Below are 24,640 nucleotides of genomic sequence, written 5' to 3'. Positions count from 1 at the left end.
CGTTGGCGGAGTAGTGTAAGTACGTCGGTAGGTAGTCGAGCGAGCGGTTGGACGGACTGCACCTCCATCAAAAACCAACAAAGCAAGACGCCGCCGCGCCGCGCAGCCAACCCGCGTCCCCAACACGATGAAGATGGAGTGGTGAGTGGTGGATGGTTATCTCTGTGTCTGCGGCAGCTCCAATCAGAGAGGCAACGGGCGTGTGTGTGCAGCAGCTGAAGCATAGCAGACCAGGGCCGGGGTTTGAGCAGCGTGGGGCCTGTTGCGATCAGCGGCCAGGCTCCTTCCCTCGGCGGCATCACAGGGCCCGTGCGCCCGATGCCTATCGTCCACCCATTTTTCCCTGCCCGTCCGCGCCAGCTTAAGCGCAAAACGCCCTTCTTCATTCTCGTCGTCTTGGCTTCCACCCCCCCATACTTTAACACTCAAGTTCCCACTCTGTGTTTGGGCTTTTTTCTTCTTCCCTGACCTGCCCGTCTGCCCGACTAAACAAGTCTAGACCTTTTTTTCCCTCGTCGCTAGTTTTCTGACCCTCGACTTAATCGTGCGCGGCACACATCCACCCCACGTGCCCTACTTCCTATTCCTGGCTGGTCCCTTTACTTTGCTCCCATTCCCCTCTCAGCATAACGCCCTCGCCGACTGTTCCTACATGTCATCTGGCCTAATTGTCTAGAAGAGAAAAAAACTCTATTTCCCGTGTTTATATAAAGACATAGAGATGCGCCGCCAACTCCCTCCCACCCATCTCAAGGTTCCGCCAGGTCCCCATGCGTTTCCACGGCAACAATTTCTTGGACAAGAGACTGTTGTTGTAAACCACTACGCGGGAATCGAAAAGGCAATTCCGGCCATACCGTCGCTACCAGGATTCAGAACAAGTGCTGGTAGGTTGGAATTCTCAATTCTGCATTTGGCGTGATGGAGGAAAATGGCGGTTGAAGTTTCCATGTACTAACACCCAACAACAGCTTTCCTCACTTCATTGAGCGCCAATCTCAGAATCGACCCAGATCTCCCTTCACCACTACCCACGCCAACAAATTTCCGTCTAAACACCTTCATTCAACCAGTCCCGCCAACCTCACTATCCTACTCAACATCCACTGCCCCGTACAACCCCTACGTATCCACGACTGAATCACACGTCATGTCGTCGACCGAAGCAAGTGCACCAGAAAAGGCACCTGCCGACGAACTACCCCAGCTATCCACCTACACGGCTGAGACCGAAGATGACCGTATCGAGGGCCTGCGCCTAGTTGCCGACTCGGTTGCACAGCAGCGCCAGGTCGCCAGCAAGATGATGATGTTCCACCCTATTTCGCTAGCCGCCTACTTTGTCGCCGTGGCTATTGCAGCCCGGTACATGCTCCGGTGGTACGAGGACAAGTTGATGCTGGTCACGACCATTGGCGGCATCAGTATGACTTTCCTAATCTTCATTCGCTGGATGACTGGTGGCTACATCAGCCTGGCGGAGGACATCGACATGGACTGGCTCGGTGACGACAGGATGATTGTGGTCAAGTGGGGTGAGGATGTCATTGGTTCTCTGGTTTTGGGCTGGGCAGATAACGATGCTGCAAAGAAGCGTGGCAGGAGAAGGAGGGGCAAGGCCGTTGTACGCGCTTGGACCGTCAAGCTCAAGTACCGTGGCAAAGGCGTTGGCGAGGGTCTTTTGGAAGAAGCAGTCAGGGTTGCGGGCGAGAGGGGCGCAGATGGCATTCTCTTCGATCCTGACCATGCCAGTAAGTTTTATTGTTACGATACGCTCCTCTCAACCAGGTTGCTAACGATGACCACCAGACTCTAAGCGCATCCTGCCTCCCGTCTTCAATGGATTCCTCAACAAGCAAGAGGCCAAGGCCGAAAAGGCCCTGCAAAAAGTCGCAGACGCAAAGGGCAACTTTCGCCAGCGTCAAAGCTCCCCTACCTGGGGAAGCAGATAGAGGACACTGTTTTCTATTTCGTTTTTCTTTACCGCAATACCTCTCGTAAGAGCAGAACAGCAGGAGTTTTTCGGGCTTTGATTGTTTGTTGCTGCAGCAAGTCTGCTGTCTTGGAAGATACCCCACACACACATTTCTCTCGTTGGTTGATGATACCCTCCATACAATCGCTGTTCTCGGCAACCTACTGTGACATTTAGTTTAGAAACTATTTGCGCTCCTAATCAAGAAACGTTATCAAGCATCTGTCCATGTTTTTTTTACCCTTGGCTCACAACTATACAACTGGTAGTATAGATGTGGTGACAACACTATGTTTTATCTAGTCGACTCGTTCGATGATGGCGTCCTATGATTAGTTGCATGAAAGACGGCCATCTCCGTTGACCTGGTGACTTGTTGGTGTACTGTATATGTGCGCCACCTTGAGTCAGGATAACATCGGGCATTGATCCGTACAATCTACTCCCCACGCCAGCCACACCCACCAACAAACATGCACACATGCCCTTGAAGACCTCGTGATTGCTATCCGGTGAATTCCTATCTCAACATGCTGCCTCTACTCTCTCTCTCTCTCTCTCTCTCTCTCTCTCTCTCTCTCTCTCTCTCTCAAGCCCTGTAAGACGCAAACCACCCTGCAATGCGTACTGATAACGGTGCATAAGCCTTTGATACCAACTACCGCCCGAACGGTTACCTACTCTCTCTGGTTCGTTCGTTGGCACCCGCCTCTTGGTTTTACCCCGCGGTTACGTCGCTACCACTTTACTTACACTACCCCTCCATCCTCGGGCGCCCCGCCCGACCCCCCCCCCCCCAAGATTTTAGCCTTTCCCGGTTTCCTTGTCTTTTATTTTGTCTAGGCATGCAAGCCAAGTCAGCCCACAGATTTACGGGAACAAAGATATCGGGCTTTTTTTTTGATGTTGGGTAAATGTAAAAAAGTAGGCGTTCTAGATGCGGAAGACCTTCCCCCCCTCCCCCTCCCCCCCAACTGATAACGTTTTTTTGTTGTTTGGTGTGAGATGATCAACCCCCCGCCAGCCACCCCGTCCTTTCGCACCCGTCCCTTCCTTTCTCACCTTTTTTCCCTCGCCGCGTCAGCTTTTGCTCTTTGGCAAAACCCAGTCTCGCAATGACGCGGCTACCACGCAATAGCCTTTTGTGAAGGCAGCTTTGTTACAAGGGGAAAAAAGCACGGTTGTAGTTTCATATGTACAAATAAAAATAAACTCCCGGACGCCTATTTGGGGGGTTGGGGTCGTGTAGTATTCGGGCTTCCCAATTCAGCGCGCGGCGGCACCCGCTTCTGTGTCTCCATCTACGGAACTCGTGGGATACTCTTCGCGTAACTGTAGTATCACTTTCTGTCGGGCCCGCGAGTTAGCCAAAAAAAAAAAAAACTCCAATCCCTTTCTCTTCTCTTTCTCTTATTTTTTTTAGAGGAGTTACCGACAGTAGATGCCGTGTAACGGAGACTATAATAGAAAATAACCCAATAGCGGGCAATGCGGAGCCATGCGTGAGAATTGTTGCTGTGACACAGTGGGATACAAAAAGTCACGAGGGGGGGTGCTTTCTTTGCTAACGTACCGCCAAGGCCTCTGGGTTCGCGCCATTTTCAATCAATGATACGCAATATGATAGTTGTTGCCGATCGAGATGGGTGTTCTAGAGCCGAGAGTTTTAGTTGTTGGGCGGGAGAGGGGCCTCTAGATTGGGGAAGGGGGGAGAGGAGGGTGCGCATGTGACTGCTGCATACCAGCAATGTTGCAATTTCATGGAGAATGTCGATAACTTCTCGAGCAGCCTTTCTACGGGCGTCTGCTGAGGTTTGTTCGGCGGCTGGCATTTTTTGGGAGTTTTCCACTTTTTTCTCTCTTAATCTTTTGGGTGATAGAAAAATAAAATGGCTGTGGTCGTTTAGGTAGCGGTTGTCTGTTTGTTGACAGCCCGTCTCGGGGGCGCGAGAACCGTACAGAACGCGGCGCGCGCCTTTGGCACGTGACCTTCCTTGGCGGGTGTCACTTTTCCGTCGTGTTTCCCTAGCAAAGAAACTGAAATTATGCTCACAGTGTCTGGTAGGGCCAGGACAATTTTGATTTTCAACTGCGCCTTCTTCTGCTTCATGGTTCTCCAGTATTACCTGTTCTAGCTTTTTTTAGGTGGGTGATCGGAAATCAGTCTTGGATGACATCGACATGTCCAGCTCATGGCATCATCATCATAACGGTGAAACATGGCCTACCAGCACATAAAAAGCTAACATCAAATAAATACCAGATACCCATGTGCCTTTTGTAGATTTACACTATGTCTGTAATCGTATTTTGCCTAACCAAAAACAATACAGTAGCAAACGTCCTCTATATCAGTTAAACCGTGTCCCTAGCGTCAGTAAAATCGTTTTAAGTCTATAATCGAGATAAATATATTTAGAGATACAGATGAAGGCTATATCTACCTTGTTTCTTCTTATTCTAGAGGTTCATGAGTCTAAATAGCGCTAACTAGCTAGGTAAAATAGCGATTGCATACGTATTCGAGTAATTCTAGCCAACACACTACTCTATATTACTTGTCTGCACTACCCAGACCCTAATTCTCCACGAAAAAGCCTCTTGATTAGTCTACTCAGACCTACATCCCTTCTTCCACTCTTCCTTCCCCAACGTGGTTGGAACCTTCACTGCGCCACCCCTCCCTACTACCCCAAGAAACACTGGAATAGTGGCGTCGTTCCCACTAACTGATTGATCAATCAATCAATTTGTTCGTTTAACATGTACGCAAGTCTCCCATAGAGCGTGTAAACAAGCAAAGCCTACGGCTTACAGTTACCTAGGCTGCCTATTCAAGAAGAGATTACCTCTCAGTCAAGGGCCGTGTAGATACATATTCTACCAAGTCACGAAGCCTTACTACTCTGTTACATGCCTATTTAAATACTAGCTACGTCTCTTTTTTGATGCCTCTATTCCTTTTTCTCTGTATAGACATAAGCTTCTCTGTTGATTTTTCAATTAAATGTGTGAAAACCTTGGAAAATTGAGGAGAGAGTTAGGAAAGCTGCCTTTCTTCTTGCATAAGAGAAGGCGAAAAGAGAGAGATTCTAGTGGGGCTGCTCATAACAATTTGCTACAACACCTATGTATTTCAAGCCGACTGTTGATAGGCGTCGGGCTTTCAACCTGCCAGATGTGCACTGCCTACTGCACCAATCCACCGTCATTCCCGCCGAGATACCAGGGTAAGAAAGAAATCGATATAGAACTTGTTGTGTAAAACCAGCGGTGCAAAAGATGTAATGTGTTGGAGTGGTTTGAGCTAGATGAAAGGGGTAGATGTAGAGCGTATGGCGTAGAGGTTAAGAAAGTAGGCAGAGGCTTAGCATGAAATCTCGAATGATGTACGAACACACTATTCTTTTCTGCAGATAGACTCCTATTTGACACCTTAACTCTTTAGCTACGTAAACACATCTTCCTTCGTCCTACCGCTACTATGCATGCTCATGCACTACCAGTGGACCGACTACCACCGAACCAATACTGCAGGAGAGGAAAGGATAGGGTAAAGATACGAAGCTGCAATTGGAGAAGTTTTTGGGGGGGTTGAATTTACTTGTCTGTATCTGTTTGGCGTATGGAGTCTTGGATTGTTTTTTTTTCTCAGAAAAGAAAAGCAGGCCACACCTCAACCTATTGGAATCGGGTATCAAAAAATGACATCGTATTCAGGGTAAAGATTCGAGCAAGAAGTCTGTACTAAGAACCTTGGGATGTTGGCTCTGAGATCTATAAGGTGTATAAGGTGGGTAAGTCTGTCAAGGGGAATCGGTATGGTATATTCTAGACAGTGTTATGGGAAGACTTTTTTACTTCATGGGTATATCGTAACGGGTATAATCAGATCATCCATCATCCACCGTCTTTTGTTTATATACACAGGATGTGGACAAACACTTCAAATCACTAAATCACCATCTCGCCCTGTTCCTCATCCCCAACACCAATCTCATCACTCGAATCCCCTTCCTCGTCTAAATCTTCAAGAGGATACGTTAATATAGCAGCAACATTGCCCAACCCCTCCAACCTCTTGCCACTCTCGTGCAATGAGCTAAGAACCCTCACCTCACCCCCTTCCACGTCTCGTACTTGATCAACAAGCTTCACCCATCTCCTTCGCTCTTTGACGTTTTGTGCACGGAAAAGCACATTGTTAATTAGAAGCACACCACCACCTCTCCCAACGGCTCCCTTGGCTACTGCTCGTTCCACCTCGCGGGGCCCGTACCATGCCCGGCCATCATCGAGGCGCATGAGTGTGTTGAATTTGTCCATGAGGGCTGTCTCACGGGCGAATTTGGTGTCGGAAAGTTTTGCGGTGATGGCTGGGGAGGAGAGGACTTCGTTTAAGGAGTGTATGTGTGCCGACGAAGAATGCGCAACAATGATGGAAGGTATTAAACCCATCAGCGGCTTGTTTGTTGTTCTTGTTGCTTCTTCTTTGATGTATTGGAGAAATGCTGTGGCTACGAAACCGGGGCTGGCGAGGAGCAATGGAAGTGTTTTGCCTTGTGCTGAATTTGAAGCGTTTGGGAGGTCGATTTGGCGAAGGAGCGTAGAGAGGGTTGTGGAGAAGAAGCGCTCCATGCCTTTACTGTGGCCGTCGACACCGCCTCTGCGTTTTCTGGGCACGGGGACTTCGACTTTCTGGCGCAGGATAGTCTGGTGCTCTGTAATCATGCATATGTTTGCGACGCCTTCGCCCAGCACGACTGCCCACAGCTCCGCGCGCTTCGAGGCGTCGCATGCCTCTTTGAGCTGCTCAAGAGCGATGCTGTCCCAGCCGTCTGCCTTTTCTATTGTGAACTTGCGGTTGAGCTCCAGATCCAGAGTATGGTGCTGCCCCAGCTTGACGTGCTCATTTTCCTTTGCGACGCGGCCAGACACATGCAGCTGTTCGGAGCCAATATCAAAATCGGTCGAGGTAACGGTGATGGTGAGGTCGAGGGTAATGCGCTGCGACGAGGTGGAGCCGGCATCGGATGTCTTTGAGACGCGACGCACTGCTTTCGCGCGGATCTGGTCGTGCTCCTGGATGAGGTTGTAGGCATGCCACATATCCTCAGGTTCCTCCGGCAGCAGTGTGGCGAAGCCGGCGCCCGTCTTGTGTTCAATCTGGCTCTTGAGCAGCTTCATGGCGGAGCAGTATACCAGGCGGTTCTGGTGTGTTGCTGCAGTGATGTATGGCAGCGCACATACATGAAGTATGGCGGAGTTAACTTTTGCCTGGTAATGACGCAACCATGGATGGAGGGGCGCTCGTAGCCCCCACGCTCAGGGTCAGACGTGGGGGGGGGGCTTCAGACCAACCCTCATAAAGCATTGTACCTCATATCCCGCATAAGTCCGTCTTTGGTCCCCTCACGCTTACATACATATGTATGCACATGTAAGTATAGTCAGGACGCTAACCACAATATTTTCGCACCAACGGGTATATACGCCCCGCGCCCGATACGGGTACTTTATCTAGACAACCACTCACTACCCCGGACGCGTATAGCGGGACGTACCAATACTACCGAAAGCGAGAATCGCATGGTTTCGCTTACGACCTCTTCACAAATAGTGTGACATGCTTATAGATCAAGTAACTTGACAGCATGACTTGTATCACACCACCATCATGTTAACAAATTAAAATATGCTGCATGGGTGCAATTACAAAAACCTATGTACAAGAATTCTGCAAACTCAAATCAACTCTACCTACTTTCCTTCCTCTACCTCGCCTTGATGATATCCGCAGCCTTCTCACCAATACCATATACGGTGGCCTGGAGATGGCAAGATGGGATGAGAGGAATGATTGAAGCATCAACAACAGACAAGTGCTGGGTTCCATACACGAGCAGCTTGTCGCTGACACAGCCACCATCCTTCTCAGCCATCATGGAGCAAGTACCCGCAGGGTGAACAAGGGAAGGTTGAAGCATCGATTGCTTAAGGAGGGCGTCGAAAATCTCCTCGTCCGTTTGGAATTGCACACCAGGAACAGTCTCCTTGATCTTGTAGCTTTTGAGCTCAGGGCGCGCCCACACGCCACGGAAGAAGCGCAGACCGATCGACATGACCAGACGGTCCACAGGATTCACAAACGCATTGAACGCAACGTCGGGAGCGCCGTTGGGGTTCTTGGCGTTGATGGTGATGCTACCACGCGAGAGGGGCTTCTCAACACCGATGAGGGTGAAGCTGCCATCGGCAGCCAGCGTCATCTCGGTAGCGGCTGCATCCTTGCGTGCAAGCAAGTTGGCAAGAATCTTGCGCTGCTTTGCATATCCCGCCGCGAGCTTGGAGTTCTTCTTGTAGATGCTGGGAAGGAAGTCGGTAGCCTTCTGACCGTTCACCATGTCGATGAGTGCCTGGGTGTTGTTGGTAGTATCGGAAAAGGGGATCAAGGCAAGTGCGTTGCCACGAGCATACGTGTAGGGGCCCGTCTTGTACTGCTCGTACTCCTTCCAGGCAGAAGCGTTGAAAGTAGCATTGGTGTTCAGCGATTGAAGGTTAGGGAAGAAGTTGGATGTAGTGTTGAAGATGGCTGTGGCGTATGGGTGGTCCTGGAAGTTGGCACCTACGGAATCGAGCTCAACCCTGGTCTTGATGCCCGCAGCTTGCAGCACGTCCCTGGGACCAACACCACTAAGCTGGAGAAGCTTTGGAGTTTGGATAGCACCAGCAGCAAGGATGACCTCCTTTTTGGCGTAGAAGCAAGTAGTCTTGCCTGTCTTGTCGGTCACATCGACACCTTGTGCCATAGGCTTCGGTCTATCATCGAAAATGATTTTCTTGGCAGTGGCGCCCGTGATGAGGTGCAGGTTAGGGCGCCTCTGGATGGGATCGTAGTATGCATAACGGGCGTGGGCGCGGCGTCCAGTGGTCGCGTCCATGGTGTTGGGGTACCACGAGACACCATAAGCATCTCCGTCATTTCCGTCGACTGGCACATGAACACCACTAGCCTTCCATGCTGCCCAGTAAGCCTTAATATCTTGATATTGGGTTGATGTGATGGAGACGGGGAGCGGCCCCTTGCCGTAGGTTGAGAGGTCAAAGGTGATGTTGAAGTCACGGATAGTCTTCTCAGAAGGAGGCTGGAATGTAGTGCCCTTGATGAAGTAGGGCTCCATTCCCTCCCAGCCCCAACCTTTGTTACCAAGGGCCTCCCAAGCATCATAATCAGCGGCAGCACCACGGTCATAGACCATGCCGTTAATGACTGAACCACCACCCAGGACTTTTGCTGCTACAACTGGGAATGAGCTATTGCCAAGACCAGGTTCAGCCACTGAGGTGTAGTTCTCCCAAATCAGTCCGTTGGCAGAGCTGAGGTTATTGGCTAACCATGGAATCTTGGTCGCGGGCGTATCGACATTGTCGCCAGCCTCAATGACGAGAACGGTCTCTGTTTCGGTGGTGTGAGTAGATACATGTTTATCGCATTCTGGTGGGATACATACTGCTCGAGTCTTCACTAAGACGGTTGGCTACAGTCAAGCCACTGACACCTCCACCAACAATGACATAGTCGTATTGTTGGTTGTATGCCGCACCAAGAACGGGCGACACGAAAACAGCAAGGAGCTGGACAGCGACAGCCAAGCGTGAGAATGCAGGCATCTTGACACACAGAAAAGCAGATTAGTCTATTAACGAGTGTACGTATGGGTCGGTCTGGTGTGGTATTTCAAAAATGTGCAGGCAATATATGCTTTATACGGGCCGAACTTTTTGCTGAGTCGTTGCTTGCATTGGTCGAGAACCTATCAGCCACGTGGGAAATGGTGGGTGCGGCCTTATCCCTCCGACATAAAAGATACTTATTTGGACGGCTCGCTAAGTCAGGGCGATAATGCTCAATTGATGCATTGGGTGCAGCCACGCTCGACTGCATGTACCTATTCGTTCTAGAAAAACCAGAATGGGGTGATGTGAAAGGGGACGTTTCAATAGATGTGATCCTGTAGCCAGACATGCAAAGCGAACGTGCCCCTGACTGCACCGTGACGCTTTGGGAGGCCTGTCAGGCACCGGCGGAACCCGGTCAACGGAACCAAGGGCAATTCAATTCTTACCTAAGGATGGGTTTTAGTGGACAGATACTGCGGTCTATGCACCAAATGGAGGGAGGGGTCTTCGGCAGAAGAAGCGGTTGTTGATGAAGGCACGTCCGCATGTTCTGGCCAATCTTACTTTCGCCAACTAGTGCGCCACCCCGCTACATCCTGGGTCCAAGGAAGGAACTTCAGTTTCGGACGACGATGCGTTTGGGTTTAAGCGACACGTGAGGCTCCCGTAGCAGCGGCAGAGGCGTCCGCAACGGCGGCTGAGGCACCATACAAACATTCCCATGTATGCGTATGGGGAAAAGGTTACTAAATTATGGCCATGGGAAGCCGGTAGTGCGTGTCGGAGATTTCACGCAGAATAGCTGCATATTCCATGTTAACCTTGAATACAGCTAGGTGGTACAGAAATACTTTTCGCTGCGTAATCCTTGCCTGCCGTGTGTGGTTAAGGCGCTCGACAAGCTAATGTGCCGATTCGCCCATGCAGTATGTAATGTTACTCGGAGCTTTTGAGCTGGTCGCCTTTCTAGTAGTAGCTGTCGCTTGTTGGCCAGATCAACAACGCCGCGTGCCCCCCCTGTAATCTACAATACATCCTTACTTAGACTGGTAACCCCCTCGACTCTGATGCGAACGTGAACGGCCTGCATGCACATGTGCACCTTCAAGTGGTGGTTGCCACTACCACGCGACCGCCAAAACGAACACGGGCCGTCTCCAAGATTAGAGGGTAGTCTCGGTATTGAATCGGCAGGGCAAATATGGGTGGTCAGCCACCCAATGGCTGTGTGAGCCGGCAGTGGCCCGCCTCAGCTGATTTTGCCGTGCCGTCTTCTACTGACCCTGAGGTTTTGCATAGACTCGACTAGCTTCGGACGTTGGTGCTAACTACGGATGGCGGACTTGAGAACAGGCTTGCAGGCTTATGGCTTCTGGCTCCATGGTCGTTCTATACGCGGATAGGCCTGATGACATGAGGTTCGCTTGGGGATGTCGGGTGATGGAACGGGCAGCAGAAGCAATATTGTGGCGTCGTCACCAAGGGTTTAGGAGGACAGAGGCAGGCGGAAACGATGCGGAGTTTTGGGCGGTGGGTTTGGCGCTGCGGAATAAAGCGGCCCTACGGGACGCTAACAAGGCTGACCCCACTAGCGCCCTGTGCCTCTCCCGCTCCCATCGTGCCATCTCATCGTGCGACGAGTCGTAAAGGCATCCGCACCACCGCGAACCATGGAATTGTGCCTGATTTGCCCGCACACGCTCTGTGCCGACCGCCTGGTAAACACTGCTGTGTGCAAACCACGTTGCACCACTGTTGCGCATTGTGTCATGCATCAATGACAGGACTTGGTCTACGACATCCGCCGTCTCTGTCCTGGGAAGCCCACCCGTACAGTGACATGATTCCCCCGTTTCTGCACCTGTGATGACCCGTCTTCTATGCATTCTCTTGATTCATGGCTGCTCTACCACCCTGGACCCTTTCTCCAATTGGGCCGGCTTGCAGCGTGCATGGTCTCGTTTATGCACAAACACAGCCTGGGTCAGCTCATTAGCTTTGATGTAAGGATGCGTACGTATCGCAAACCTCCGAGCCGGCTCGTCTCGAGAATCGCTCTGGAGCGCATGTACGGGCCTTCTATGATCGATCTGGCCCTCTCACCCGCCTCTGTAGCCGGTCGACTTTGGACTCACGCTTTGCTCAGTTGGACACAGTACCGCCAACATACTAACAGAGATTGGGCCTGAATCCAAGTACACATACATGCTATATCCTTACACACATCACCGACTCCGAATGGACGTTTCTGCCTCTTCTTCTTCATCTTGACTACGACCGTCCACCCCGGCACAGTATGGATCCAGTCACCCAGCAATGGCCCAATCGGCGACTTGAAATCCTCATACCAATGTGGTCGATGACATTGATCGCCACTGTGTTTCTCGTGTGGAGAGTTGTCTACGGCTTTTCTCAATCTCGCAGATTCATGACTAGTGATTATCTGTTGATCATCGCAGGTGTAAGTCTTACTTTTCAGCCCTATATCTGTTCCCACGGCAGTTCGCAATTCTGACCTAAACCCTTACAGGCTCTAAGCATCACCGCAACATCCCTTACCCAGGTTATCACAGACAATGGATTGGGTCGCCATGTTATGGACCCCACAGTCTTGCCTAATATCTTGAAGTATAGCTACTTTCTATGGATCACTCAGATCGTCAGTACGTTTATGAAGGCATCCATCAGAAGTGCATTCGCTGACTGTGTTTGCAGATATCATTGCCATGGCTTTTTTGAAGTGGTCCATTTGTGCATGGCTGCTTGTCCTGAACTTTTCTAAGATCTACCAAACCATCATCTGGCTGTCCATCCTGATGGTCACAGCCTTGAACTTCTTGGCCCCTGTCTTAACACTGTTTGGGTGCACGCCACTGGAGAAGAACTGGAACTTTGGATTTAAAGGAGAGAGCCACTGCTGGGCTAAAGGCACCCTCCCACAGTCCTATGCCCAGGGCATCAGCAATGTTGTCACTGATGTTGTTTACATGGCTGCACCCCTGATCTATCTATCACGTGTGCAACTGAACCGACGAACTCAGTGGGGGATTCGTATAGTTTTTCTGCTCAGTATCCCGTAAGTCCAAAGACGTCCAGAAATTGTAAAATCCCTTCCAACTAACATTGACCCCTCTTCTAGTGCCACAATTTGCTCCATCTTCAAGACTATTGAGCTCAAAACCATCGTCTCAACCAGAGACCCGACCTGGGACGGAGTACCGTTGACTGTCTGGTCCGGTGCTGAACTCTCCCTCGGCATCATAATCGCATCACTCCCACCCCTGCGCAAAGCCTTTGACCACTTCTTCTCCAAGATCCTCCCATCGACCCTGACCGGCTCAAGCAGAACCCCAGCTTACGGGTACGGCGGCAACTCTACAATCGGAGGCGGCGCTGGAGGAAGCAATGGCATCCCCTTGAAGAACTTCCAGGGCAGCAAAGCCTACCACTCGCGTATCCCCGGCGAAAGCGTCCTTGACGATGACAGCGACCGCGCCATTCTCACAGACGAAGAAGAACACAAGGGACCAGGCATCATGGAGAGCATGAACGTCGAAGTGCGAGTCAGCGAGCATGGTCCCCCCTCAGGACTGCACCCCGCTAGCGGAAGTAACAGATCAAGCACCGGCGACGCATCACCACCCATTTCGAAAACTTTCGAGTCCCCGCAGATCGACTGGTCGAGCCCGCACATTGAGAGCGGAAACGGCGGTCCTGGTCCTCGCGTATGATGAACGAACCCTACCTACGTAAACCCCCCCATTATTTTGACTTCAATCACGTTTATATACCACTTTATTTTCTGTAAGAAACGACCTAGGATGGGTGCTCTCCTAGTTAGGAAGGGGGAAAAAAAAATAAACAGGGTAATGGATGGGGTGTACGTAAAAGGCATCTATACAGGGATATTTTCTTTTGTGCATAGTTTTCCTATCTTTTCTTGTTCTTGAATATCTATCAGGATACCATCATGATTCTGGCCGAAAAAAAAACAGAGATGAAAAAAGCAGGAAGCTGGTGTTTGCAGGATTTCGATACCCCCCCTTTTTTTTGTACTCTTCTTTTGTTTGGCAGGATAGTACTAGTAGCGGAATTGACAGACGTCAAGGATATGGTTAAGACTTAGTTGTATTGAAAGTCATGTAGCTGTTGTTGTTCTGTTTTTGACAGACAGACACACACACACACACACACACACACACACACACACACACACACACACACACACACACACATGCATGCTATGAACCCCATCTCTATAGTAACGTATAGTATATGCAATCATGAAAGTTCGATCTGCAACGCAGGTTTTTTCAGGCCTGCAGTTGTAATGACATTACAGACAAGCGAATGCGATAGGGTTTTGACGCGAGAGACTTAGTATGTAACTAGGGTTCGCTACACCATGTTGATCCCTAATAGATATGACCTGCCTATAGGAATTCTTCCTGCTTTGTAACACTTGTCAAAGCGCTGACTATCACTTAAGCCGAATCGGGATCGGGATTGGGTTCCGACACAACATGGCGCATTCGACCTGTAACCCGGTGGCTGTAAACTTTATTCTGTGCTTAGGGTTATTCATAGTAGACAGCTGCATTTCGAGTGGCGGCTCACGACCCGGGGGAATATGGCCCAATGAAGAGGTAAATGGCGCATGCGATAACAGAGACGGGCTAATATTAAAGGGGGAGGGGAGGTGATATGTGAACCAGATAAGACTATTACTAAGTATTTTGAAGCAAATTTTGTGCGTGAAAAGTATCAAAAGTTGCATGCAGCGTCTACCTCATGTCATGGTGAACATTACGTCGTTTCTATAAGAGCCGTTTTAAACATTTAGGCATCAACATCGCATCATCTCAGTAGAAGGAAAAAGACTAGAAGACAGCCCAACGAAAAGTGCCCTAGCCCAAAGTCGCAGTGGTGAGGCGACTCCAAAAGTTTATGTAGATTCGCTACCGCGGTGCTGGTTCTGACGTTGGAGGCGGTCGTGTTCGCTACTACGCAAGAGACGACGGCAAGATTATGACTCGCGGATATCAATCATCGTGTTCCCCCTCTTTATACCATGCTCTGTCTTTTCTGACTCTTGGCTCTCGTCGTCGACCAAAGTCCCCATCCGCACCAGTCCGCTCTGTCGCCCTTCCCCCATTCTTTGTACCATGCGCTGGATATTTGGGTGGCTAGGCTGCGGTCTTCCACTCGAAAATCTCCTTGACGCTGCATAACTTGCACCCAACCTCGTGCGCATACCCTCTTGTGTAGACAGCGTGCGATTGACAGGACCGCGTGGAGGTATGTTCTCATCATCTGGGAGTTTTTCCTTGTCCTTTTTTGGTGAGATGAAGCGCCAGAGCTCTTTGGTCTTTTGCGCCCAGATGCTGTAGCCGTATTTGGTGGAGAGAAAACCGATAATACTGAAGAAGGGTATGCATATGGCGACGAGTACCACTGCAAAGTTTGTGAAACCCGCTTTGTCAGGCATGTTAGTCATGCCGAAAATGGAGGTGACAAAAGTAAGGGGCTGTCCGGGATTGTCAGTAAAATTTGTTTGCTATTTTCGCACACGCTACACCCTTGTGCTTTTTTAGACTTACCATGAAGAACAAGTTGACAATGGTAAGGACTTTGATGTTGTAACCTTGATGCACAGTAACATCTGCTAATTCCACAGACTTCCGGGATTCTTGGATACTCGTGCCTGAGAAGAGCTGTTCCTGCAATGTCTCAATCTCATGTCTTCTTTCATTATTCTCAGCTATGATTGTCCGAAGCTCCTTCATCTCTCGCTCAAATTGCAGTCTTAGTAAGCGCAGGCGACGTCTCCAATGTTCGTTCCGCGGAGATTCTTCAAAGAGCGGCCACAGCATCTTATTCCTTCCTTCCCAAATATCTTCAGTAAAGGTATCTTCAAAAGCGTCTATCATGGATTTGATGCTATTGTTGACACTGCCCAGGGTCTGGTGGGCGTAGAAGTACCGACGTGTCCAGGTAAAATCCTTATCTTCGAAAAGTCGGTTTTGCCGCAGTTTCTCGTCAAATAAGAAGCCTAGCGGCGGAGTGACGAGTTCGGTGATGCGCTTGTATATCTCGTCATATCTCTTTCTCGCATCTCGGTACTCTGTCAGAAGAGAATGCAGAAAAGCCTCGGCGCCGTTGAGAAACTTGTGACCACTCTCAAACGTGTAGGGGGTTCCTTGCGTTGGCTGTGATTTCCAATCGGGAAAACACTCTAATTGGAGGACTTGATAGGGCGACCAAATGTCGTAGACCCATCCAAACCGGGTTTTGGCACGTCTTGCCCGATTACGGATGCGGCGAGGGTTCTCGTCATGGAGGACTAGTGCAACGATGGCACTGCATCGGGCCAAGGGGATGTGGTGTTCGGAATCACGACTCGTCTTGTCAGCGAGCTGCCATTGCATCGGTTTGCACTCCTCTCCCACAATTGTGTAATACTCAAAATTGAAGAAGAAAGAGTTTTGGTGCTTAGGATCCTCGTCAAAAGCCCTGAACATATGCGCAGAAGACGCGTCCGTCTCGACGAGTTTTTGGAAGAGCTCGTCCATGTCGAAGGCATTGTGCAGAGTCAGATGCAGGGCGCCGAAGAGAATCGGCGAAGGTTCGCGGGCAATGGTGATGCGTCCTACCACAACTTCGTCGTCATGTTTGTGGATTTCCTTTAGTGATTCCCAGATTTGACGTGCATTGGACATGTCGTTTTCGGGACTAGCAGCCTCGATTAATTTGGGGACGCCATCTTGACCGACGTTGTAGACTTGGAAATGTGAGTAATGGCTGCGGTCTTCTGGATTTGCGTCCTGGTGAAATAGGTGGGGCTGCTTGGAAAGCTTGACAGGATCAGAGAGGATGGGTGCTAATATTTCTCTGCCGTGCAAGTTCCACGAGTGATTCTTGAGATGGTCGCGGAGGTGTTCGTGGTCGAACGAGTGAGAGGGGAGCTCGGCCTGGACAAAGAAATCATCTTCGTCGTCGTCGCTGTCATCTGAAAGTGTGGATGTGTCGGCAAAGACGGTATCGCCACCGAGCCGGGTGGAACTGCGACGCAGGTGGGTAGCATCGGATGGTTTGAAGATGTCATTGGTCGAGAGACTGTTTAGCAGGGCATCATGCGAGCGCTGCAGCGACTCCAGCTGCTGTTTCAGCACCTCGAGCTCTGTCTCCGCCATCTGCCCGACCTGTCGCTATGTGATGTGGCCTCAAGGAGGCAAGATGGCAGAAGGCGAGGCCGTGAAGCTTATGTCGCCTAGCAATGGCGATTGCTTTCTTGGCCCCCACCCCAACTTTGCAGGAGGCCCAGCCTTCTGTTGAGTGGTCGACTACCTTCATCCAATCTCTACACAAGCCACGGTGGAGCGGACGCATGAGCCTCGCCCAGAAGAGGCGCGATTGACCTTGAGCAGTCATTGCAGAGGGCAATTGTGAGAACTCGATGGTGACACTCACCGCCCTTTCTGGTCGCCAAGCATCCTGAAAATCCGGTGCGTGCGGATCCTGAAGCACAGAGCGAGAGAGCTTGACCAACAACCTGCGCCAGTGACAGCGGATCCGCGGCATGCAAAGTGAGATGGCTGGTTATCGCCTCCACCACGGGGAGCGGGTGAAGGAGCCGGCGAGGCACACGCCAAGAGCCGCCTGGGTGCATGTGTAGAGTATGTGCGTGTCCAAATCCCCACCCCGGCGCTCCATGCTCGCCACCGTTTCGCAAACCAGCTGGCAGTGCCATGTGTCTAGGTTGATTCTACGGCGCCGCCTAGAAGACCAAGCGAACCGTCTAGTAGTGTACATGAAAACGGACCAATGCACATGGAACAGGCACAGCTCCGCCCGCTCATGCATCATTGGTGCTCGCTTACTCGCCCCAGTCCACAAAATTCCCCGATGCTACTCACGCATTTTATGCCTTTCAACCCGCAGCCGTTGCTAGTCGGGAGTTGAAGAGCTACAATGCCCTCCACACGCATCTATTTCTGGCTGTCCCTCCCGGTAGTACTGGTGGCCCTCATCTATCAGCTTGGACTACCGGCTTTCATTAGTGAACGACTCCCAAACTTACGCGTCACGACTCATTGCTATAAATCTGTCAAAACCTTGTCTCCAGAGTTACTACACCTAGATTGTTTTACAGTCAACGACGGTCTTTTCTCAAGTGTCTTCGCTGGTGATGCTTCTCCCGATGAGGTCAAGGAGGCCCGCACTGGATACGTGTACCCAGGCTTGTGGGATGGGCACGGCCATCTAATACAGTTTGGAGAGTCTCTAGACTCTGTAAGCTTATTCGGTGCAAGCTCAATGGCTGAAGTCCAGGAAAGGCTACTCGAGTACAAAGCGGGCCGTCCCGATGAGGGCACAAGCGATCAGTGGCTGAGGGGCGTAGGCTGGGATCAGGCGCATTTCGGACGGTGGCCAACCTCAGTACGTGCCACCAATACCTTTACGAGCCAATCACCCCTTAGACAAAAATGTAGGACAAACTCCATGGTGTGTCACAGAAGCATTCGTGGTGGGACAGGCACAATGATCATACATCACCACTGCTTTTGCTAAACACTATTGGTATTCGTCGTAGGGTTTTTGTTGGGGGGATGCAGTAATTGCCGAATTTGCTTGCTGACACCACGTTAGTCAGATCTAGAAATATCCAAAGACTTCAAAGGCCTCTATGTGATGCTGGACCGGGTGGATGTTCATTGCATCTGGGTTTCTGAAAAGGTCCTCGAACTTCTTCCATCGCCACTGCCAGATGTGCCTGGCGGTGAGATACCTGAGAAGGGCGTGTTCTGCGACAATGCCATGGACATCGTTCTGGAACACTATCCCAAGCCCGATGCAGCGCGGAAGACCAAGTTCATCAAAGCTGCAATGGCCAACTTGAACCAGTACGGTATTGTAGGGATGCACGATGCTGGAGTAATTGCAGAAGACTTGAAGCTATACGAAAAGCTTGCAAATGACGAGGACTGGACTGTTAGGGTGAACGCCATGATTGAATGCGACACTAGAAACACCTTTTGTCCAGAGGCAGTGGAAAGGATTAGCATGCCAAACGGAAAATTACAAGTCAAGAGTGTGAAACTTTTTGCAGGTATGTACTCATTGGTGTCATCTACATGGGGTGCTGACATGACAAAGATGGGGCACTGGGCAGCTGGGGCAGCGCAATGCTCGAACCTTATAGCGACAAACCCACGTCGTCGGGCTCGCTCCTTGTCAATGCAACCACGTTGTCAGAAGTCACGCTCAAGTGGGCCGAACAGGGATACCAAGTCAACATTCATGCCATAGGGGACCTTGCGAATAGGCTCGCCGTCGACGCTTTCGAGGCTGCCTTGAAAACGGTGTGTCCCGATGTCACCCCCTACGAATGCCAATCACAACGTCGTTTCCGGATTGAACATTTCCAAATAGTCCACCCAGATGACCAAGTCCGAATTAAAGAGCTTGGCATCATCCCATCTATACAACCTACACACGCGACATCGGACATGGAATATGCGGAAGCTAGGCTTGGCCGCCAGCGCACAAGCGATTCTGCGTATCGTATGCGTTCAATGGTATCTCAGGGGCTGGTTTTAGGCAGTGATTTTCCAGTTGAGCCTGCCAGTATCTTTGAAGGCATATACGCAGCCACTACGCGACGGAGCCCAAAAACAGGTCTAGATGCGGACGGCGGCAAAACTGGTTGGTATCCTGAAGAAAGACTCAATTTTGAACAAGCACTGAGGGGCTTTACCATTAACCCCGCGTATGCCGCATTTCTAGAAGGTAAAGCTGGTGTCATTCAAGTGGGGGCGTACGCAGACTGGATTGTTGTTGACGAGGACCTGGAAAAAATGGACTTTGAATCATTACGGAAGGCAACAGTAAGGGAAACGTGGGTTGGCGGGAAACTGGTCTACCAAAGGCCCAGCGACGGGCAAGCTCCCCGTTAGAGGCACCAAAAGGCAATACCCGCCCACGAGCCTCTCCACCCCCCACACCTCGAATGACATGCTCGGGCTGTCCCGGCGTATCACGTTTCTCGGTGTCTCTGGCGGTTCTGGCGGCTCCTATGATCTCCCACGCAACTATCCCCTTCACGCCTGTCCTAGACCAACTATAGAAGCAAGCAGCGGTGCCTGATTTGCTTTCACGTAGGGCTTGAAGGTACAGAATGTACTGTTTCCCCACTTAGAGGGTCAAACTCTGCAGCTCTGCAGCAAACACTTATGTTCAATGCACAATAAACCCCACGTATTCGTGTTTTATGGCCGAATTTCCTTGGTCTAGCCTCAAACTCTGACATGACCAGCATGGTGCTCATGTGTGATTGACCAACCAGCGCCACTACATTGGTGCTTATTATTTTTGACCAAGTGGCTTACATCGGAAAGAGTTTGCTAGTCTTCACCCACACATCCCACACGCCTCACTCTTGGGGCTTGATGCCTAATGGTGGATCATGAAGTCTTTGATACAAAAGACATTTACTATTTTAACCACTGCTGCACTCTGCATTCCCACCTTACATACTACCAGTAGAAAGACCCCAAGAAAGCACCTTGTTGAACAAACAATATGGCGACCACTCAACTTCCCTCAACTACCAGTATATCAAAGCCGACGCCCTTGGCCAAGACCCTCACGGTTACCCCTCCGGTCACTCCAAATGGAATAAGCGCGGCAGTACACCAACTAGTGGCTGAGATAAGAGATATTCATTCCAGGCTTAGTGAACTATCGTCATTGGCGCCCTCGTATCAGGTCAACACCCTCTTGACACGCCTGGTAAATCTATGTGTGGTGCCTTACAGCGCCGAATTCACCGCCTACTTTTTCAACATCTCGGGTGTGGAGCAACTCTGTGATAAGTTACGTCCAATATGTTCCGAAGCCGAAGGAGAACTAGAAAAGTTCCACACAGAGCGAATGTTGAAAGAACTGGGTACGTTACCATCATGCAGAACGTTCCCCCGGGGAGAGAGAGAAGAGAAAAACATGCTAATATCTCTCTGCAAAGACACCATCCAAGAAGCGGCCTCGATTACCACCATTCTCCAATCATTCCCTTACTACGACAACTACGTTGACCTTTCCCGCCTGGAAGCCTCACTCATCAATGCCTTTGCTTCCTCCCCACCAACCTCCATCGCCTTCATCGGCTCGGGCCCCCTACCCTTGACATCCCTATGCTTCCTATCTCAATACCCCAACGCACACATCCACAACGTCGACCGTGACGCTACTGCCCTGCGCCTCAGCGCCGCCCTATGCACTAAACTGGGCTTCTCGCAACGCATGAGCTTTACGAATGAAGACATCACGCAGGAAGGCCCCGAGACCCAAGTTTCCTGGACGGAATCCCAGGTTGTGTTCTTGGCTGCACTCGTGGGTACCGATACGCGATCCAAGTTGGAGATTCTGAGGGACTTGGCGGCCAGGTTACAGCCGGGTTGTTTGGTTGTGGCTAGGAGCGCGAGGGGGATGAGGAGTGTGCTTTATCCCGTAAGTTGTCATCCCCCTTTTTTTTTTCTTTCTTTCTTTCTTGAATACATTGAATTATGCTACTTTATATTCGAGTATACTGCAAAAACAATGTTATGCTAAACACGTGATTGCTGATTGTACCACAAATAGATCCTACAACTCTCAGAAGACTTGCAAGCGATTGGACTGGAAATGCTGGCTGAGCTGCACCCGTGGACGAATGTCGTAAATTCTGCTATTGTGCTTCGTGTAAAAGAGAGGTGAAGGCGGTCAAATATTGACTAGGGAGATGGAAAATGCAAAAAGGGCATCGATGATGTCCATGGTTGATTTCTGGTGTCATTGCGACAGATACGTTTTGGATCTGGTGGTGCGAGAGCCATGTAAGGTATTCGTAGTTGGTCTATCCACCCATTGCAATGGGCGAAGTCTAGAATGGGTGGTACAGTAGGTACAAAACATATTCGTAGTCGATCCTTAAGTTCACTACAGCGCATGCAGTGTGAATTTGGTGGTGCATTGATAGGTACGTAGGAAGATTCACGCGGTTGATCTGTGGACGCGCTGAGACGGATGGGCTTGATCTAAGTGAGCCGCCTAGGAAGTATAGGATTTCCACGCAGTTGATCTCTGAGTTTGTTGCGACAGTTGTATCGTAGATTTGGTGGTGTATTACGAATTTCACTGCGCAGAACCTTACTAGCACCTCCTTTGGGTTTAGCCGCTCCCCGTTAGTAGGGATTTCAAAGAATTGTTCAAACGACAACGATATGTGCTGTACTGCAGATACATCTTAAAAGCAGTTGATGGGTTAGCAAATGCGGATGGTGTATGCAAAGAGTCCCATCAAGCCCCAATATCACCCCGCAACACTCTGGCTGCTTTCAATGTCCACTGCTCTGACTGTTTGGTCGTCGCATTCGTTTTCTGTTTCACCGATCGGTTGGAACATACAGCTGCCAGCCTTACATTCTATTTACCTTCAAAGAATATTTTTTTTTCGAAACATGTATGCTGCTGCCTTGTTAGTCACGAGCTGTTCGGCGGGATGGACCGGAGAAGAGTGGTATTACGGACGCCTTACATCGGCCAACCGATCCGTCGAACATTGTGTTCAAAGTGATTCAAAAACCTCACTATCTGCCTCTGAAAAAATCAGAAATTTTGAGTAATCAATAAAAAAAAAATCATTCTTCATTTTACCCGCCGAAAATAAACGCACAATTTCCAAGATAGAATCGCTTCTGTCAATGGCGTCCCACGAAAACGAGCCGGACCAAAGTCTTAACGACAACAGCTCCAAAACTTGCACCCTCCCCGACGGACGAAAGCTAGGATACGCAGAATATGGCTTGCCAACTGGCCACGCAATCCTCTACCAACACGGCCTGCCCGGCTCTCGTCTCGAAGCCTCCTCCTACCACGACCTTGCCATCTCCCTCGGCGCCAGAATCATCGCCATCGACAGACCAGGCATAGGTCTCAGCTCGCCACATGCATCCCGGACCCTTCTCTCCTGGCCCAAAGACGTCGAGCACCTCACCCAGCACCTGGGCTTGAAGTCCTACTCGGTAATGGGCGTGTCGGGCGGCGGACCCTACACCCTCGCCTGCGCCTTTGGCCTCCCTGCCGCAAACCTAAAATGCGTATCTGTAATCTGCGGCCTGGGTCCTCCCGACATGAGCATGTGGAGCGCCGATATGGTGCACTGGCTTAGTTTTCCCTATGGCTGGCGCTTTGCCCCGGACTTTTTGCTAGAGTCCTTCTTTCGACTTGATGTTTTCGGTCGCATGGAGCTGAGCGATGAGGAGAAGCTGCGGAAGATGACGGAGTCCGAGCGCCTTGCTTCGATTAAGAATCCCAAGAACAAACGGATTCTAAGTGATGAGGCGTTTTTGACGGTGGCGCTCAGGGCGGGTCGCGAGGCGCAGAGGCAGGGGTTTGGGGGTGTGGCGCTGGATGGAAAGGTTGTGTGTCGGGACTGGGGGTTCAAGATTGAAGGGATTAGAAGGGATTTACCGGTTAAGTTATGGTATGGCAAAGATGATGTTTTTATTCCGCCGAATCATGGGGTTGAGACTGCGGCGAGGCTGGAGGGTGTTGGGGGGAAGGTTGTGCTGAGGTTGAAAGAGGATGATACGCATTATAGTATTTCGCAGGATTGGAAGAAGGAGCAGCTTGAGGCTATTCTTGTGGAGATGCGGGAATGAGTCTGTCAATTCCAGGGCACTCACGATAGTTTCTTCTTTCTCCACTCTGCGTAGAAGTTGTATGGGTAATGTTTTTCTTGTATATATGTGAAATGTATGGTGTTTTAAATACGACGTGGTAGATTAAACATTTCGAGAATGCCAATGGTAGAAACATAATCAAGGATTTCCTCAAGCAACAACACAGACATATGACATTGCCCACATACTCCTACAATCGGCACCAATGCCATTGTTCCATGTAACAAAGTCAACCAAAGTAATCTTTTGGCAGCTGATCATCTGCGAGCGAAGGCAGGCGAGCTATGGTGCAGCTATTATTTGCATTATCACCCCAAAACAGGCTGATGAAGCAAATGATGAAGGAGGAGTGATGAAGCTTTCCTGCATGGTGTTGCGGTTATGTTGGGATAGGTTACGATAAGCTACGATACAGGATGGTGATTTGGTGGGATCTTGGCGCTGGGAGCAACTTGCCCAGTTAAGCTAGTTGTTATACAGCGTACTGGACGTATAGAGCTTATCATCGCTTGACATTTTTTCACTCTGTTTGCTATATAGCGTATCAGATCAATTATCTCAGAAAAGAATAGCAGGCTACACCCTAACCTGCCAGAATCGGGTATTAAAAAAATTAACTTTACAGTTAAAGTACGTAATAAAAGGATTCGGGTGGACCTCTGCGAGACCCTATTAAACCCTAAAAAATAGGTTAGTATTACTACCAAAATACGCCTCTCAACGGGTATATATTAAATAGATAAATCTCTATTAGGTACGATAACTAAAATGCGGTTACGACGAAGGCAGCAGCCTAGCGAACTATAGTTGCAACGAAGGCAGTAGAACAGCGAACTATAGTTGCGATAAGACATTAAACTATAGTTGCAATAAGAACACATTGCGTAAAGCGCTCCTATGCCTATATATTCGCTATACTACATCTTATTAAAGGCACGAATCTATTAGAACTTAATATCTTATTAACGGCACAAGCCTATCCGAACCTCCTATCACTACTATATCGAACTTCCTCTCGCGGCTCCCGTCGTTTTTAAGCTATTTAGTGCTAATTAAGTCCCCTACGTCTATTAAACCTATAATAGCCTTCTACAACCGTCTGTCTGATAGTATCCACAAAGAGATACGCAGGTAAATAAAGGAGAGATTCTATAGATTAGAAGCTAGCGTAGACTCTACTAGTATAGTTAAGCTGCGAGGGATCTAGCAGATCGGCGAGCACGCACTCGTGAGCAACTTAGACGCGTGCAAAATCTACTTAGTA

At 50.0% G+C, this 24,640-nt stretch overlaps 8 protein-coding genes across 8 annotated transcripts; 5 read left to right on the top strand and 3 right to left on the bottom strand.

The window, feature by feature from the left end:
• Positions 1 to 440: 440 nt before the first annotated feature.
• PSV08DRAFT_267936 (uncharacterized protein) lies at positions 441 to 2,189 on the top strand. The gene is made up of 3 exons (XM_014228807.2): positions 441 to 887; positions 972 to 1,751; positions 1,810 to 2,189. The coding sequence occupies exons 1-3, from the start codon at positions 722 to 724 to the stop codon at positions 1,950 to 1,952; spliced, it is 1,089 nt and encodes a 362-aa protein (XP_014084282.1). The 5' UTR covers positions 441 to 721; the 3' UTR covers positions 1,953 to 2,189.
• Positions 2,190 to 2,863: 674 nt separating this feature from the next.
• On the bottom strand, positions 2,864 to 3,850 carry PSV08DRAFT_267927 (mitotic-spindle organizing gamma-tubulin ring associated-domain-containing protein). The gene is made up of 3 exons (XM_014228808.2): positions 3,718 to 3,850; positions 3,549 to 3,626; positions 2,864 to 3,322 (listed from the first exon to the last, which is right to left on the bottom strand). Exons 1-3 carry the CDS (start codon positions 3,805 to 3,807, stop codon positions 3,242 to 3,244), a joined length of 249 nt encoding a protein of 82 aa, XP_014084283.1. The 5' UTR covers positions 3,808 to 3,850; the 3' UTR covers positions 2,864 to 3,241.
• A 1,965-nt stretch (positions 3,851 to 5,815) lies between these two features.
• Positions 5,816 to 9,646, bottom strand: PSV08DRAFT_407397 (gmc oxidoreductase; the record flags this gene model as incomplete). The annotated part of the gene is made up of 3 exons (XM_014228810.2): positions 5,816 to 7,145; positions 7,754 to 9,431; positions 9,487 to 9,646. The coding sequence occupies 3 exons, from the start codon at positions 9,644 to 9,646 to the stop codon at positions 5,930 to 5,932; spliced, it is 3,054 nt and encodes a 1,017-aa protein (XP_014084285.2). The 3' UTR covers positions 5,816 to 5,929.
• A 2,273-nt stretch (positions 9,647 to 11,919) lies between these two features.
• PSV08DRAFT_216157 (uncharacterized protein) lies at positions 11,920 to 13,759 on the top strand. The gene is made up of 4 exons (XM_014228811.1): positions 11,920 to 12,116; positions 12,186 to 12,318; positions 12,371 to 12,731; positions 12,795 to 13,759. The coding sequence occupies exons 1-4, from the start codon at positions 11,952 to 11,954 to the stop codon at positions 13,384 to 13,386; spliced, it is 1,251 nt and encodes a 416-aa protein (XP_014084286.1). The 5' UTR covers positions 11,920 to 11,951; the 3' UTR covers positions 13,387 to 13,759.
• A 650-nt stretch (positions 13,760 to 14,409) lies between these two features.
• On the bottom strand, positions 14,410 to 17,518 carry PSV08DRAFT_216153 (uncharacterized protein; the record flags this gene model as incomplete). Its single annotated transcript, XM_014228812.2, has 4 exons — positions 14,410 to 15,182; positions 15,256 to 16,857; positions 17,126 to 17,207; positions 17,466 to 17,518. The coding sequence occupies 4 exons, from the start codon at positions 17,516 to 17,518 to the stop codon at positions 14,682 to 14,684; spliced, it is 2,238 nt and encodes a 745-aa protein (XP_014084287.1). The 3' UTR covers positions 14,410 to 14,681.
• A 108-nt stretch (positions 17,519 to 17,626) lies between these two features.
• PSV08DRAFT_216152 (amidohydrolase family-domain-containing protein) lies at positions 17,627 to 19,740 on the top strand (the record flags this gene model as incomplete). Its single annotated transcript, XM_014228813.1, has 3 exons — positions 17,627 to 18,094; positions 18,305 to 18,764; positions 18,812 to 19,740. The coding sequence occupies 3 exons, from the start codon at positions 17,627 to 17,629 to the stop codon at positions 19,609 to 19,611; spliced, it is 1,728 nt and encodes a 575-aa protein (XP_014084288.1). The 3' UTR covers positions 19,612 to 19,740.
• A 496-nt stretch (positions 19,741 to 20,236) lies between these two features.
• Positions 20,237 to 21,409, top strand: PSV08DRAFT_359177 (Nicotianamine synthase; the record flags this gene model as incomplete). Its single annotated transcript, XM_014228814.1, has 3 exons — positions 20,237 to 20,603; positions 20,679 to 21,163; positions 21,296 to 21,409. The coding sequence occupies 3 exons, from the start codon at positions 20,237 to 20,239 to the stop codon at positions 21,407 to 21,409; spliced, it is 966 nt and encodes a 321-aa protein (XP_014084289.1).
• A 986-nt stretch (positions 21,410 to 22,395) lies between these two features.
• PSV08DRAFT_216145 (Alpha/Beta hydrolase protein) lies at positions 22,396 to 23,466 on the top strand (the record flags this gene model as incomplete). Its single annotated transcript, XM_014228815.1, has 1 exon — positions 22,396 to 23,466. One exon carries the CDS (start codon positions 22,396 to 22,398, stop codon positions 23,353 to 23,355), a length of 960 nt encoding a protein of 319 aa, XP_014084290.1. The 3' UTR covers positions 23,356 to 23,466.
• Between the last annotated feature and the right edge of the window lie 1,174 nt (positions 23,467 to 24,640).

Source organism: Bipolaris maydis (assembly GCF_028858645.1).
Source record: "Bipolaris maydis strain C4 unplaced genomic scaffold PSV08scaffold_2, whole genome shotgun sequence".
Classification (NCBI taxonomy): Eukaryota; Fungi; Ascomycota; class Dothideomycetes; order Pleosporales; family Pleosporaceae; genus Bipolaris; species Bipolaris maydis.
The sequence above is the reverse complement of the archived record's forward strand: the minus strand, read 5'-3'. Positions and strand labels throughout refer to the sequence as shown.